Source organism: Astatotilapia calliptera, chromosome 18, assembly GCF_900246225.1.
Source record: "Astatotilapia calliptera chromosome 18, fAstCal1.2, whole genome shotgun sequence".
Classification (NCBI taxonomy): Eukaryota; Metazoa; Chordata; class Actinopteri; order Cichliformes; family Cichlidae; genus Astatotilapia; species Astatotilapia calliptera.
This window is the reverse complement of record NC_039319.1, coordinates 22836625-22853924: the sequence shown is the minus strand read 5'-3', so window position 1 is coordinate 22853924 and position 17300 is coordinate 22836625. Positions and strand designations below refer to the sequence as shown.

At 40.3% G+C, this 17300-nt stretch overlaps 2 protein-coding genes across 2 annotated transcripts; one reads left to right on the top strand and one right to left on the bottom strand.

Moving 5' to 3' along the window:
• The first annotated feature begins 783 nt into the window (after positions 1-783).
• Positions 784-4732, top strand: LOC113011118 (ras-related protein Rab-11B-like). Its single transcript, XM_026150504.1, has 5 exons — positions 784-1012; positions 3047-3242; positions 3346-3539; positions 3614-3694; positions 4026-4732. The coding sequence occupies exons 1-5, from the start codon at positions 973-975 to the stop codon at positions 4169-4171; spliced, it is 657 nt and encodes a 218-aa protein (XP_026006289.1). The 5' UTR covers positions 784-972; the 3' UTR covers positions 4172-4732.
• A 1617-nt stretch (positions 4733-6349) lies between these two features.
• Positions 6350-11720, bottom strand: LOC113011160 (E3 ubiquitin-protein ligase MARCH2-like). The gene is made up of 5 exons (XM_026150567.1): positions 11396-11720; positions 9615-9924; positions 9310-9505; positions 8457-8666; positions 6350-7820 (listed from the first exon to the last, which is right to left on the bottom strand). Exons 2-5 carry the CDS (start codon positions 9797-9799, stop codon positions 7665-7667), a joined length of 747 nt encoding a protein of 248 aa, XP_026006352.1. The 5' UTR covers positions 9800-9924; positions 11396-11720; the 3' UTR covers positions 6350-7664.
• Positions 11721-17300: the final 5580 nt, after the last annotated feature.

The following is a 17300-nucleotide window of genomic DNA, read 5'->3' as shown; positions in this document are numbered from 1 at the left end:
CGCTGTGCTCGACCAATTGGAGCAGAGTTGGTGGGCGGGGCGGGGCCAAGTGTCAGAAGGACATTAAAGGGAAAGCCACTCAAAAAAAATACCCCCCCCCCCCCCCCCCAAACTATTAATTATGTTTTTAGAGGAAAATCTAATAATTTGTGTTTTTAAAGACACATTTTACTGGTAGTTAAAACTAAAAATATTTGCCACGGACTCATAGGGTCTAAATGGGTTTAATGCGAAAGCACACCAATGTATGCGACGTGTAATCACCACTGAAGAATATGTGCAGATGTCTACAAAAATATCTAAAGACACAGAACATAACAATAATAAACATTTTTATTTAAAAAATACACATCTTATCACATTTCTCTTTTATGCAAATGAGATATCATATTATCTACAATATCTATTTTTATCTACATTGGCTTTTAGGTAATTTTATGTAAATGCACAGTCCCCATTTTCTCACTTTTTTCTCTCTCTATGCAGCATAACGTTTTCTAAAATTTAGCTTTCGAATCTCCTAAAATGTTTCAGTAGCCAGTAATGTATTGTTGGCCTTAATTATATTATTGTGTGCTGTAAATAGTACCCCTGTTTTGCACACACACTCTCACACGCGCCACATAATGTTAGCATAATGTCTAAAGATAATTTCACGTGCCTTGACCTTGTTATTCATTCAGAATTAAACACTCCTCTGAATGTGGGGACCAGATGAATGGTAGATATCTGCTGGCATACCAGTAAAGCTCGCCCCCCGGAGGAAACTATGCGAACTGCAGGGACTCCTCCCCTCCCTCTGCAGAGTTGGGAGCTCTCCCCTTCTGCGGTCAGCTCGCCTTGACAGCCAACACTGGCGCAGAGTCTGAGTACAAACCTTTACCATATTTTTCTGGCATATAGCGAAAATTCATACCCATACTTTCCACACATCCTCTTCCGGAGACAAGCGCTGCAGCGGCCTCGTCTAGAATGGGGAACCGAGACGATGAATACGATTTCTTGTTCAAAGGTAAAAAAGAAAAAGAAAGAAAAGAAAGAAAAGAAAAAGAAAAGAAAGAAAAAAAAAAGATGACTGCATTCCCCTTTACACAGGCTCGCATCGACTAAGCAGAGCTTTATGAATGCTTTATGTCTTACTGTGTCTGTGCTGTGAGCAGCTGTGTGCATTTTTTTTAAAGGAAACGGAGTTTTTTCTGGGAAACTGCCCGGATGATAGTCGGTTCGTGTTATTACAATATAATGCTGTCATTGTGACATTACGGCGCCCGCAGTTATATTTATAGGTAAAGGACGCAACACCCTGCGCGTGCTCAGCTTTTTAAAAATATATAAATAACCGAGCATAGCATGATTGCACGTTGGAGAATTTCCACCTTTATTGGATCATATTTAATTTTTTTCTCAATCCTGTTCATGAGGCTGATTGAAGGCCTTAGCCTCTACCTCTTACTGATCAATACGCTTCATCGCCAGATCAGGATGGTCCTCAGACAGTCTTATTGACACTGTAAATGCAGCAGCTTAATGTCTTTTGTTGTCATGTCAGGCAGTGGGCCTGGTGGATTGTCTGAAGCGGTACCAGACTCCAGACTCGGGTCAGTGTTTATCTTCTCAGATGGATCCAGAATGCCTTCCTTTGATCGTGATATCAGCTCCTGTGGCACATTAACATCCCAGGCCTGTATAAGCCAAAAGGCCATTTAGATGTAACAAAGTATCCTCTGTGGGATGAATAGGGCATCTGCCGGAGGCGAGGGCTCTCTCTCTCTCTCCCTCTCTCTCTCTATGCTCCAACCATCTTCTGTGTACACGGCCGAAACAGGAAGGGCAAGGCGGCCTTAAACTGTCGATTCAGGTTTTGATGAAGCCTGTTATCAGCTTCCTGCAGCCCGGAGCAGCGTGATGTCGTCAGGGACAAAGTTCGGCTCTTTTTTCCGTTTGTCGAAGGACAGGGCAATAAACCGAGTAAAGCCTGGTTACCTCAGTGCTCTCAGCGGTTTGTTTCATATCACAGCCCTGACTGTGTTTTACCCCGACTAACCTCTGGATTGGTGAAATGTCACAATCATTTCAAATGTGTGATAATGAGCAGTTTATTTTGTTTATCACATGTTTAGTATTTTCATCAGTGTAAAAAAAGGCTGATAGTATTGTTTCGTTTCCTGGTGGTTTTATATAGAATGTTCACACATCACAACATCATTGTTTACAGTGGACCTCCCCTCAGGAAGTACAAGACCTGCATTCTTTTGTGTGGATGATTTTTTTTTTGTCTGTACACAAGCTTTGCAGTTGTTTTGTTGCTACATGTGGCAGAGAACCCAATCATATTACATAGGCTCTAAAAAAAAGAGTTACATAGAACTGCTGCACACTGCACCCTGGTACATTTATGTTTCCATCTGACCTTCATCAGGTATATGAAGGCCCAAAAATGCTATTTTCGTGTTTAAATGTGTGATGAAGATAAATGAAACCGACACATTTTTAAACACTATTGAGTTATAACACACTAGCATCTTGACTTTAGCGTTTTATTCTGTCATTTCTTTCATTATTCAGAAAGGATTTTTGGCCTTACAAAAATAGAAAGCCCCAGGCTTCCACTGACACCATGATTTAGAGTCATTGCCTTATATCCATCCATCTTCTTCCACTTATCCACTTCAGGGTCACGGTGGAGCTGGAGCCTATCCCAGCTATCATAGTGTGAGAGGGAGGGTTCACCCTGGAGAGGTTGCCAATCTGTCACAGGGCCTAACACACAGAGACAGACAGCTATTCACACTCATACCTACAGAATCAGAATTAACCTCTTTGGACTATGAGAGGAAGCCAGAGTACCCAGAGAGAACTCAGACAAAGGACAACATTAAACTTGGATTTGAACCCAGGACCTTGTTTTGAGGCAAAAGTGCTAACCACCACATCGCTGTGCTGCCCATTGCTTTGTAACATTTCCTGGATTTGAGAACACAGGGCCTATCCGCTGCCTCTCCCATCCCACACTAATACAATCATCTTCTCTTTTTTCTCTTCACAGTTGTGTTAATTGGAGACTCGGGTGTGGGGAAGAGCAACCTGCTCTCTCGATTCACACGAAATGAGTTCAACCTCGAGAGCAAGAGCACCATTGGGGTGGAGTTCGCCACGCGCAGCATCCAGGTGGACGGCAAGACGATAAAGGCTCAGATCTGGGATACAGCAGGACAGGAGCGCTACAGGGCCATCACCTCAGCGTGAGTCCGATGTAGCGTTGTGCACATGCATCTGCACGTCGCCTCTGCATTGCAATCAACGAAGGGAATTCACTCTTAACATCCATGTTGGGTACTGTTACAGCTACTACAGAGGAGCGGTGGGAGCGCTGCTAGTGTATGACATAGCCAAACACCTGACATATGAAAATGTGGAACGCTGGCTGAAGGAGCTGCGAGACCACGCCGACAACAACATCGTCATCATGCTGGTTGGCAACAAGAGTGATCTGCGCCACCTCAGAGCCGTGCCCACAGACGAAGCCCGCGCTTTTGCAGGTACTGCTGCAGAAAGGTTATTGGTACAGTGATGTTTCACTCTTACTAAATCTGTTTTCTTTCCCATTCCCCAGAAAAGAACAATCTGTCTTTCATAGAAACTTCAGCCTTGGACTCAACAAATGTTGAAGAAGCCTTCAAAAATATCCTTACAGGTAGGTGTGCTTGTGAATGGAGGTTGAATGCCAGAGCTCCACACGTCACTAGAATATTAAAAAAAGATCAAATCACACACACAATGAGGCATGAAACCTTTGGTTGATATGCAGTAGATTCAGAGAGGATAGTTTGTTTTGGTAGCTTAACTTTTTTATTCTTTATAAAGTTTTTTTTTTTTTATAATAAACTGTATTAGTCGGGTACCGAGTGAGGAGCTGTAAAACTACCACCTCACATCCCACATTAGTGGTTCTAAAGGTAAATTATGCAAGCTTTTAGACTGAGAGAGAAAGCTGATGTTTTCCATTTCATCTTTTCAAAAAACAGAAATTTACCGCATCGTATCGCAGAAGCAGATTGCCGAGCGGTCTGCCCATGACGAGTCCCCGGGAAACAACGTGGTGGACATCAGCGTGCCGCCGACCACAGATGGCCAGAGAGGAAGCAAACTGCAGTGCTGTCAGAACCTGTAACCCATTGCAACGGTCCCCTCCTTACCTGGGTCAGTTATTAATTGAAATCGACAGTGTTGACATGCTTCCATCTGCTCGGGATGCAACGTTGTCTGAATCTGCACTTTTTAGAAATCAGTGGAAGCAGTTCCTTTATGCCACTAACGATCAATCTCAGAGAGAAGTGTTTGAATTGATTTCAAGTTGTAATCTGACCCAGGAACAGTCTGCTACATTCAAGTGCAAAAACAGGACTGAAGGTACCACCTAAGCAGCTGCCACAGTTAACCCCGACGGCGTAGCAGAATAGCCTTTCCTGACACCTTATAAGCCTAGTCATCTGCCTGTTTGACAGTTAATGCAACACACTTGGAGGTCTGGGTTTCCAATCCTGTTTGATCTGTATCAGCAGTCCTGTTTTTGGGCTTCTCTCCTCCTCCTTCAGTCATCTCAAAAGTGGTTGTGACGCTGCTGGCGCTTATTTCATTTGTGTAAAATATATTCTTTTTCTGTTTTGATTTTGATAGCTTGTCTGCTCACACACATTATATTAATGCCATGAAATTAAATTTTACAATATTATTTACCGCCTCCTCTGTATTTTTTTTTTTTAGCAATATACACAAAGTGACATGCTGAATGTCTAGACCACTATCTCACTTCACATTACTGACTGCTGATGCATCAGTAGCCTTTGTTAGCAGGGTTTAACTTCTGCTTCGGGTAAAATTGAAGCTACTTTTTGTACATTCATTGGCCATTTATTACGTATACCTGTTCAACTATGGCAGCTTTTAGAGCAGAGGTAGGCAAATCCAGGCCTCAAGTGTCCTGCAGGTTTTAGATATCACCCTGTGTCAACACACCTGAATCAAATGATTAGTACAGTCCCAGGCCTCTGGAGAACCTCAAGACATGTTGAGGAGGTCATTTAGCCATTTGAATCAGCTGTGTTGGCTCAAGGACACATCTAAAACCTGCAGGACACCAGCACTCGAGGCCTGGAGTTGCCTACCTGTGATTTAGAGAATTGTCAGGATGACCTGCTGAAATCCAACCTAAGCATCAGAATTAGTGAAGAAAGGTAGTTTTTGGTGCCAAACAGGCCAGTCTGAGTATTTCAGAATCTGCTGATCTACTGGGATTCTCCCACGCGACTATTTATCTCTAGATAGATATCCAATAAGTGGCAGTTCTCTGGAAGAAAATGTCTTGTTGAGGTCAGAGGAAAACAGTCAGAAGGCAACAGTAACTCAAATAAACACATCTTACAAAGTATGCAGAAGAGCATTTCTAAACACGCAGCATGTCCAACCTAGTAGTGGCAGATGAGCCCACCAGGTGCCATTGCTGTCAGATAAAAACAGGAAATTTAGATTAAAATTAGGACGGGCTCACCAAAATTGGACAACAGCAGAAAAAAACAGCAGGAAAAATCTTGACTTTCAATTTGTGCTGTGACATACAGATGCCAGGGAAAACAACATGGAAGTATGGATCCATCATTCCTCAGATCAACAGTTCAGGCTGGTGTTGTAGGTGTAATGTTGTGGGGATATTTTCTTGGGACACTTGGGGCCTTGGTACCAAATGATTAACAAAATAAGCCTACATGTTGACTTTATGCCATGAAGAGTTAACACTGAATTAACACAGTTCTAAAGGCAACGGGAAAGTGATCCAAGAACGTCGGGTATTATTGTAAGGTCTTGGCTGTACAATAGGAAAGGCTTTTTACTATATGCGTAAATAAAATTGAATTGAAGTAAAAATAAGTGTACACTGGGTGTACACAGGTCTGAAAGAGTTATTTAAATTGTGTCATCTGAGTAGCTAAAAGAGGAAATCGCTATTTAAGGTAACCACTAACTCATTTTCAGTCTGAAAAACAGCTAAACACTTCTTTATTTGGTGGTGGTGAGGGGGTGTCTAAAGACAGGTTGGGAACCACGACTGTATTACTTGGCAAATAAATATATTTAAAACCATGTGTTTAAGGTCAAACCCTAACTATGGCATGAAAAACAGGTTCAGTGAACTTCCTTTCTGAAATATAGCGAAGTACAATATAGCCTAAAAAGGAAGTATATATGCTTCAGACAGTACTTCAGTAAATGTACTTTCGATCATTGGTTACATTCACTGTACAAAATGCACATGCACAATTTCCCAACACAAACATATTAAACAGGAGATCGGTTCATTTTTAGATTGTGGTATAACTCACAGTTTATTCAGTCATCTTCTCTGTGGAATAAGAAAAAGAAAAGAGAGCACAAAGATCACCCACATCCGAGTCCAGGAGTCCCTCATGTTTTATTGCACAATAACCCAATTTTCCAGGGGACTGCAGCAGGAAGACTACAATAACACAAAATACTTTGTCTAACAAATGCTGCATATATCGACTGACATCTCAGAACACGCTTGCCTTTGTGGACCTTTACGAAGCACCAGTCTGCTCTGGTACACCTGTGTTTTTAATCCATTAATGTCACGTTTCCCAAAGCTATATTCTGCTCTTTTTAAAATTGCATCACTTGTGATGTAAGACATTACTACTGGTCGTTGCTAGGCAGCTCAATTGATGAATGGTGCATTTACAAGTGGAGCAGGGCTGTTTGCTAATGCACTTTTATGACAGTAGAAGAAACATAATCCGATTAAAATGTAAACATGATTCCACACCTTCAACACTCGTGTCCTGTACGTTACTGCACTGCCATCCACCAGCTGGAGTTAGTGTTATCCCATATACTACAATGCTCACTGGCCCCCGTGACAAGTGTGATTAATACACGAGACCTGCATCAACAGGAAGGTGATTTGGTTTCCACTCTTCAGACAGCAATGGAAAAAAAGAACAAAGAAAAAAGATTTTCCTGGAAAAATGAAGAAGGGTTCAGATTATAGACAAGGACAGTGGTATGAACAAATGTCGCTCCCTACTTGTTAAAAGCAGAACAAAAGAAAAGATTATTCACAGAGTTTGTCAAAAAATGTTTTTTTGTTTTTTTTTAGATTATTATCCTCCGCCAGGCTATTGCTTGCCCATTGTTCCAAAACAGCTAAATACGTGGTGAAGGGGCTTGGGGGAATTATAGGTAGTGAATATGTTTCATATTATACTGTAGTAGCATGCTGAATCAGTTATATTCTGCTACATTAGCTTGTGTCTTAGTATTTCATAAGTTTGTGACAATGACTTAAAGTCCGGCTGATTAGTCCATTTTCCATGTGTCCAGGCATTCGCATCCTGGCACTGTTCGTTTTCATCAACAACGACTCCTGAATGAGTTCAAAAAGTTCAAAACCACTTTTGTGGCTAGCCAATACCATAGTAGTTTACATCAAGTGCTTTAATAAAGAAAACAGAAGGGGGAGGAAAAAAAGCAGTTCTTCCCTCAGAATGGTCCATATGAAGTGCAAAAGTTCATTAATATGATTAATTTTGTTTTTAGAGAGTGCTTCAGCGGGCTCTATTTTAAATATTCCACTTGCCCCTGCTCAGCACTCATACGATGGTCTCGTCAGTCATTTTCTTGGTCGACTTGGTTGGCACCGAGCGTTGGGTAGTGTGTGCCCCTTTCATGTCGGGCATTAGCAGGCGCACTTTCTGATTGGTCCTCCTCCACTCCGAGTACAACTGACAGTGATACCGAAATGACACCTGAGAGTGAATGAAAAGAAAAAGGGAGGGGGCGAGACAAGAGGTAACAAAGGACAGAAAGACAGATATCAATAAAATTAGCACAAAGATATCTGAGAGAGTAGTACAGATGCTGCACAGCAACTACTGCACGACAGGGAACTGAAACCTGAGTAGAAAGGCCGAGCTTTCACAGTCAGTTTACATTTTCAATAACGATAAAAGGAAAACACTTCAAAAAAAAAAAAGCCATTTAGTTTACCAAAGCCCAGTTCTAGACCCTGTTAAAAACTCCAGCTAACGAAAGGTGTAGAATAAAGCCAACTTATTGTCAGTATTCGCAGTCAGCTATGCATGTATGTGCAGGCGTTCTGTTTCTGTTCCAACACTCAAATAAACTGCTCCAGGCCACAATATACTCCACATGCCTTCACATGTCTCCACAACTGACTGAAGCTGTACCCAGAAACGATACTGTAATGTCTACAATAATCAAGGTAAGAACAATTACCTGGACGTGTGCTTGTCTTGGTATCATAACTGAAAATCAAAGCTTTAAATATCGAAACTATTAAAAAAGGGGCTTTGATTTCTAAACTACCTTATAAACACTTGGATCTACCCCCCCCCAAAAAAAAACATTCTGCAATTGGTTACCAGTGTCCAAAGGATGTAGATAGTGAAGAGGGCGATGGTGAGGGCAATAAGGCCAACAGCTTCGAGTCTGCTCTTCAGCTGCAGGTGGTCCTGTGCGCCCCTCAGACACAGCCAGCCGGAGATAGCTGCCAGGGGTGTGATAAGAAGGAAACAGGCCATGTCGCAGAGCAGAGTGCGCTTCTCACTGCGAGGGCCCGGGTCCTTCAGCCACTGCAAAAGACCAAAATGGGGAGGTCGATGATACGCCTGAATCGAGCACATTAAATGATTAACTGATGTGTCTTAGATTATAAAAACAAGAATGAGCTTTAAAGAGGAGTGAGCTGCCTGCATGAAGTAATTAATAAAGCCATAAAAAGAGTATTCTAACCGAACACTATTCACACAAGGTCAAGCAAAACAATCCTCAGTACACGCAAATGATCCCACTTGCTAAACATGTTACTTGCTGGCACAGATACTTAATGGCATAAATGAAATCTTCCAAATGCTTACAAAGCTGAAAATATCAGTACAAGGCAAAAGAAGAAATAATCTCCTTGCTTTAGACAAAGCTCATGGCCGTCCATCTCGTTAGCCTCTTACTGAACCGAGGTTGGAGCCTATCCCACCTGACATTAGGGAAGAGGTGGGATACACCCAGTCAATCACAGGTCTCATACAAAGAAACAAACAGCCATTCATGCTCGCACTGAGCCATACAGTCAATTCAGAATCACCAATTAACCTAACAAGCGTTTGTGGACAGTGGGAGGCAACCGGAGCGCCCAGAATAAACCCACACACTAACCGCTTTTTATAAAAAAAAACCATAAAGTAGAGAAATGAATTCACACAGTAAAACTTTTCTAACCTGAGTGAGTGGCTGTGGTCGCCGTTCAATAGTGAACTCAGTGTGACAAAGTTCACAGTAGCTGGTGTTGGAGGATGACAGCCACTTCTCCAAGCAGCTTTTATGCACTTTACCCAGAGTACCAGTACAGTCACAGGGCGAGAGCAGCGTCTCTCCTCCAGCTCCCTCGTGACAAATCCGACACATACCCACGTCGCTGCGCGAGAGACAGCAGAGCATTGAAGACAGAAAAGTAACAATAACATATACACAGTTTAATTACGCTACATTTATTTGGCTACCATGCGTGTTTCTCCCTCCCTTACCTCTGTGAGCTCACCGCTTTGACCACGGTGGAGAGTGGGCGGCCATCTTTAGCCGTAACCTTGGCAATGTACTGGGCCTGCGCGGTGGAGTCAGTCTCCTCGGAATCCTTGGAGGCATCGGATTCGGCAGTGCCAGAATAATCACAAAGGGAGCCGGGTAGGTGACAGCAGCCTGACGAAGACATAGTCAGCTGAAGGTGACAGTGACGCAGATGAAGGCGGAGGCGAATTTGAAAGGAGCTCTGATCCAAAAGGTGATGTCCAACTCCACTTCTTCTCCTCCACCTACAAAGCTACCGCCTAGTGGATGCTGGAAAAGATGAAGACACAAAGTATGGTTGACTTGGATTATTACTTTATGCTCTTAATTTTCCCGAATAGGAATAGTGATGGTTAGCATGAATACATGCACATATAAATGCACATAAATGTCAGCTTTCACTGCCAACACTGCTCACTGGTATTCTTGATCTGCAGCTGGACTTTAGCCAAAATTACATAAAAACCTTTTTAAAAAATAAAGGAATGACATAAAAGCTTGTACTATATTTAAAGCTATTAGGCTGCTGTATACTTTATTTATGACCAAGGTTGGCTACTTTTAATTCAATTCATCATTCATTCAAAGTGGCCTGCCAAGCTTTACAGCTATTCTGATTCAAAGCAGGCCTATGAATTCTAGTGATATTATCCCATCAATTATTGATAACAAAAATGATTCTAAAAAGTATTTCCTTGGTTTTTCGTTTTAGTATTAAGACTTCATACATACAAAAACATGTTATAATAGTGTAATAAAAAATGCAATGTTAAAATACAGAATAATCAGAAATACTGTAATACTTTAACCTGTCACTTTTTCTCATGTACAATAACACAGCATACCACAAACCACCACCCTATGAACACATTTAAACAGAAAATTGTTTACATATTTATGACTTTTCAAATTTTTTATTTCTCTCTATATACATTTTGGTAGTTTTTAAACTTGTTAATATTGTTAAATTTTCAGATGTTTATGGATTTTTTGTTTTTTCTCATCAAACGAATTACATTGTAATATTAACCCAGCTTCAACTTACACATAACAAATGTCATATGGTTTTCAAAAAGTGCCACACGTGACATATTAGGTTCTGATGTGAGTTGCAGCCCTGAAAAAACGTTTGAATATTTTACTCCAAAAAATGATGTCTCTTAATAACTAGTAACTGGCTTCAACAAACTCTGAGGGAAGCACACTGCGGTGTAGATATACATTTTAGATAGACCTTAAGGACACTAGGAGTGGGATCAGGGTGGCCGTGTGTTACCCATACCTGTCCCTGCAATAGTCGTGCAATGTGATATAGTCAACAACGCAATCTTATGTAGCTGCCTTAAAAAAAGACTAAAGACAAATCACAAAAGACAGTGTGCCAATATACTCGTGTATTTAAAGGTGCACAAAGCAAGCTTCCTGATGTTACCGTGATGACTTAGTACTGTTATCGACACGTTACACATCAAAGGCTAGATCAAAATCCGACTCTATTTCTGGTACATGACTGAGTTGCTTAAAATTTCCCAGCTGACATTAATTATGCCGTACATGTCCATATCCCCGATACAGTAACGCTAACATGCAGCGCCGACGAAAGCTAATTTATTTAATAAAGCAACGTACGTGTACAGAACATAACCAGAGGCCAGCGAACAAGCTGGGATATGATACTTGTATAGAAAGTCCCATCGCTGTGGTCAAAAACACAAACAGGCTGTACCGTAAATATACTCACCCGACGGCCTGCCTTTTCTCGGCTGGCCTTGGCCCTGCGTTGGCCAGACACAAGCTAGCTGAGCTAACTGGACAGCTCTAGCTACAAACTATGACATTGACGTCTAAACAGAAGCTGACGATAGAAGGGGATACAGAAGACGATCGTGTGCGTTGCATCCTCTCCATGGCTGGTAGTGCAAATCACTGGGGTAATTTTCTCTTTTTTTAGTGCGGAAAATACACGGCTGCCAGGATCACTGGAGTCAGCTAACGAGGCTAACTGACTAGCAACGGGCAAGCCTACTTCGGTATCCCTCAGCTGTGGATTAGTCACGTGACACAATGGTGCCTTCATCGTCATTAGCAATGTTTTAGTGCTACATGTTTACATACATGTTCGGGGACATAGTATCAAAATAGGGATAGATGGAATATGTTGTCAGAGTGAGTAAGTAAAAGTGGGACTGCTGAAATTTTTGATGATAAAGATAGTGTATATAATGTATTTTGTTTATTAACTCAAAGTTACTCAGCAGCACAAAGAAACTTAAAACGAAAGGGATATATATTCCGAGCATTTTGTTATGGCACACACCGTTTTATCGATTAGAAAACCAGGCTAAATGCTCTACAGTTCCAACAATACAAGTTCTGAATGTACTTTTTATTAAAGTGTTTCAGTTTCGTTTTCCTTTCGTTTTCCTTTTAAACTATCATTACTTGTTTGATTTCAATGACGGAACAGTTATTAATCTCGTCCTGGAAACATCTGTATTAAACTATGTCAGAATAAAACCGTTAGGTGGCAGCATTTAGTTAACCCTCTCAGATTGTTCCCTGGTCCACCGGTGGTGGCGCTGTTATTCCAAAATTTCGTTCCACGGAAATTTTAAAGGTTCCACAGGGGTTTTGAGGGGGGCCTTGGAAAAACATGGGTAAATTTGATTTATGGACTCTAGGCTTGCGTGTCATGATAAAATATATGAGTAACAGTCAAAATGGCTTGTTCAGTTTTGTAGCTGAATCTTGAAAGCTAAACCAACCTGTGGAAATGGGATGAAGATGTGGCGCAACCAAAGAAATTCAACATTTGCTCCAGAAACAACACCTAAAAATAGCCATTTGACACCTGCAAAAAATAATTCTGAGGTAGACTACTTTTATTGTTAAGTATCTAAAATTTGTGCTGCTCCTTCTACTTTTATAAAGAAAAAGTTGTTTTCCCTACTTCCCTATATTCATTCTCAAGTTAGTGCTTTGGAAAACCTAAGTGAGCATATAAATACCAGTATGATGCAAAATTGCTGAGCCACCCCCCATTTCTTTATAGTTTGCTTAAAGGAGTCAGATTTTCTTGCACATTTTAAGTGGTCCTGAGCAATAATTTTTCAGGCTTTATGACTTTAAAAGGTTTTCTTTAGACTGGCTGTTTTTTTTTATCGCTCTTTCTCAATCTATTCCTTGTAGCTGACCATCTTCAGAGGAATGTATTTGTTTATGAAGCCACTTACTACTGACCTATGAATCTTTCAACCATACAAAGGTACATAGCTCAAGGGATGGACCAGTGTTGTGTCTACACATAAAAGAAAGCTAACCAAAGATCCAATTTCAAACGGTATCTCTAGATGTTTCTTTTTCTTTAGTTGAATCTATGAAAAAGCCAAATGTAACCCAATTCCACTGACATGAAATAGAAATAAATATACATTTGTACACCAACAAGGTGCAAAAATACAATTTCAAGGTATTTGCCAAAAGCTTGACATGAAAAATGACAGGAAAACCTGTGGTCACACCAAATGTTGTTTTAATTGTCAGAACTCTGTTTTTGCCTCATATACTCTATTTTCAGGTATGCTTGCACATTTTTGATTGCTGCACGTATTTCCCATTTTCCTCATAAAACATGAAGAAATGAGGCTTGGCTCAAGACTTTTGAACAACAATGTACTTTTAATATTGTGTATATAAAATTTGTGCATGACTTTAAAATACAGTCCCTCTACTTTAGATAGTGTTTTAGGCCCGCTACTGGTTCTTTGTTTATTATGTTTAGACAAAACACTGATTCATTCAATTTAATTGTATTTTTATAGATCCAAATTTGGGGCGACCGTGGTTCAGGGGCTTGGGAAGCTCATCTTGTAACCGGAAGGTTGCCGGTTCGATCTGTTTTGGTCGTTGTGTCCTTGGGCAAGACACTTCATCTCCCTGGCCAGAGGGACCAATTGCGCGATATGGCAGCCTCGCCTCTGTCAGTCTGCTACAACTGTAGCTTACCTCCACCAGTGTGTGACTGTGAGAGTGAATGAACAGTGGAATTGTAAAGTGCTTTGAGGGTCCCGAAAAGCGCTATATAAATGCAATCCATTATTATTAAATCACAACAACAGTTGCCTCAAGGTGGTTTATATTGTAAGGCAAACACTCTACAATAATAGAGAGAAAAGCCCCAAAATCAGATGATCCCCTATGAGCAAACACTTGGCGACAGTGGGAAGGAAAAACTCCCTTTTAACAGGAAGAAACCTCCGGCAGAGCCAGACTCAAGGAGGGGCGCCCATCTCCTGTAACCGGTTGGACGTGAGGAAAGGAAGACAAGACCAAAGACATGCTGTGGAAGAGATCAAGAGATTAATAATACCTATGCTTAAATTCAGAGTGGTGTAAAAAATTCATAGGTCATTGTGATGGCATGCCACACATGTTACCGGGGGTTTGGCTTCTCCTGTCTGGCAAAGGGCTGGGAGAGCTGAAGTATCACTGACAGCCTAATTGGATACAACCACATGCTTCCTTGCCTGGGGGGTGTTTCATGTTTGTTTAATTGTTTCGTATTAGTTGGTTATATGGCAGCCATTTTGTTTTCCCCCGTGTGTGCCATTTGGTTTAGCTAAACCAGTATTTAAGTTCCCCCAGTTTATCTTATGTTTGTTTGAGGTTTTGTTAGTTATTATCTTGAGTTTAGTCTATTGAGTTGACCTCTTTTATTGTTCTGCCTGTTTAAGTTTTGTCTTTGTTAAATGGCTTTTCATATGTTTGGGTCAATAAAGCCCCTTTTTTGAATTAAACACCTGTGTACTTTATGCTTTACTGCTTGGTCCCTGACAGTCATTGTTAAGTGGCTTAACAATCTAATCCTTTAAATCTTGACCTGCTACTCTTTTTGATTTTTATATTGTTGACTATTTCATTCGATGATGTTTTACATCTCTTATTTTATGCATGTTGTGATTTTGATATTTAATTGCTTTTAAGATGTCACTGAGTGCCTCAAAAGGAGCCTGAAAATAAAATGTATTATTATTTATCTATAAAAAAAGGTCAGGTACAAGGACTGAATACAAGTGAAAAAACATTCAATGTCAAAATATGAGGAAATTAAAACATAAAGAAAGAGTAGCTTTCTTTATGTTGGTCCACTCTTGATATGTTTTGTTGTATTGAAACTATTATTCTTAATGTAATTCTGCATTGTAGCAAATTTCAAGACTGATACTCTGATTTATCAATTTCCCAATATGGTGTAACCTAAAATAGCAGCGTCCAAATGTAATTTTTAACCTTTCTTTAAACAGAATCTATTTTTGTCACATCACCCTGTCTAATCCTCTCGATCGTTGCCTCTTCCTTTGAACCCAAACACTGATAGTGAAAGGGGTCTGTCGCGGTGATAGTGATGTCTAAGCATTAATGAGAGCGGGGGTTGTAACACACGCACACACACACGCGTGCACACACTTCAGAGCCTTTCTATCATTTCCCACCCATCCATTTGGTCAAAGTTCAGCACAGATCATGAGATGCTACAGTACCTCTGTGCATGCATGGGATGTCATGAGACATGCATCAGTGGACTTTAACCCAGACCGACACACACATGGGCTTGCAACTCATTTACTTAACATAGTTTGGTTGTCAAGTTAATTAGCTTTATAAATTGGGTAGCCATGATGCTAAATTGTGTGAAAGTAACAGTTATATAACTTATCAGTATTTCTAAAGTATGTATAAGTTATTAGTAAAAAGCTACTTTCAGCTGCCCTCTTGTCACAAGGGGTCGTCACAGCAGGTAGCTTTCCATGTTTGACTTGGCAGAGTTGTCCACCAGATCCTGACAGAGCCTCAAAGGGGAAGCTATTACTATCATTAAAATAATGTGTGTTGGTTCTCCTTGAGTTTTTGCAATAGTTGCTTGATTTATGACTCATTTCTGCTGTCACAAGTAAAATAATGCTCTGAAACAAGTCTGATGCATTTCATATGACACAGCAGAGATTTAATTTGTGACTTAATCTCAGCCATCAGAGAGAGAAGTGAGGTGTGACAGTCAGCCAGGGAGAGACAGACTTATTCACAGCGATTCGCCGTCAATAACAGTATAATTTAGTTGCTGCACTTCATTCTCGTGATCCCTTAAACTGCAGGCGTCCTCGTGAGTGCTAATGGAACGTAGTAATTTAGTTTCTCTCATTTTCTGATATGCTCTTGTCCTAATGAAAGGTCACTTGACTGCGCTGCCTTATTCACCGTGCAAATCTATATTCAGCATCCAGTGAACCTGGGGGAATAGGTTCATTTTATGTTTGTTGACCAATTGTTGACTTCTGCTGACCATTTAAGATCCTACAGTATTTTAGCAATCCTACAGTATTTATTACGAGTTCATGTCCAGAAGACATGCTGCTACCCTGCAGTGCTGACAGGCCTTGGGATCACCTATAAAAACTTGCATAATTCCATTGTCTTACAAGGTTTGTGTCCATTAATCGAGGGCATTTTGTGGCTTTTAACTTTTTTGCTTCCTCTCTAACTATCGCTTACTTCTTCTATACTCAAGAAACATGACTGCTGTGGAACTTCACTGTACCCCATGTTTATCAGTGCATCAGAGTGATTTTGATGCTTTTTACTTTGTACTGCAAATATCGATTTAAAGAATCAGATAGTTCTACAGCAAATAAACAAAACATCATCCCGAAGCACGTTTGATCCTCGCACAAATTACAACTAAGACAGATCAAGTAAACCTTCTGTGTTAATGTGCTTAAAAATAGAGTGGTTGATAATGCAGTAAATAAAAAAAACCACACACCACCATTTACCACTGAAGTGCACGATTTTAAAATACGAAAAAAAAAACCCCCATTCCTAAAGTAAGTAATGAATGATAATTGCAAAAAACATGGGATACTACAGATACATCTTTGTGTATGATTTGTACAGTTGAATGCCCTTCCAAATTAAGGTCAAAGGTCACGAGAGAAAAACCTTGTCATTAATAAATATACACATTATTCTTAAAGAGATTCTGTTTACAAAGTGCTTTTTTCATCAAAATATTCTTTAAATATATAAATTTGAAGGCATTTATTGGACCTTAATGTTCTCTAATGAGATAAGAGGCAGACCACCCTCTTTCATCAGACACTAAATCATTCTAAATGCCATTAGAAAGGTTACTCCATATAACCTTCCTAATGCAGGACATGACATTATTGGTTTTAATGTTTCCAGTTTGAACGCTGCACATGACTCCAACTTATCATACTGTACATCCAATTACAAAGCTATGTAGCTAATGCCATTATTAAATCACCAGCTGGCTTTCAACACCATGCAGTTTTGGTTAAGACCTGATAGAGAAAAGACTTTCCAGCTCATTTGAAAAAGCCAAAATATGATTGCAAGTCAGAGCTGGATTGTTTGATGCTCTGTAGCCAGCACTCTAAGACTGTGATTGAACTAGCCAATTTGCATGAATAGATGTACATGCATGGCTGAAAATTAATATACCTAAACTTTACATATTAAATGTTACAAGTCAAATATGGAGTCTAATTAATAAAAGATTTAGGTCACCCAACTGGCATGCAGAGTTATACCACTATGAATTAATACACTGAACAATTCCTAACCCA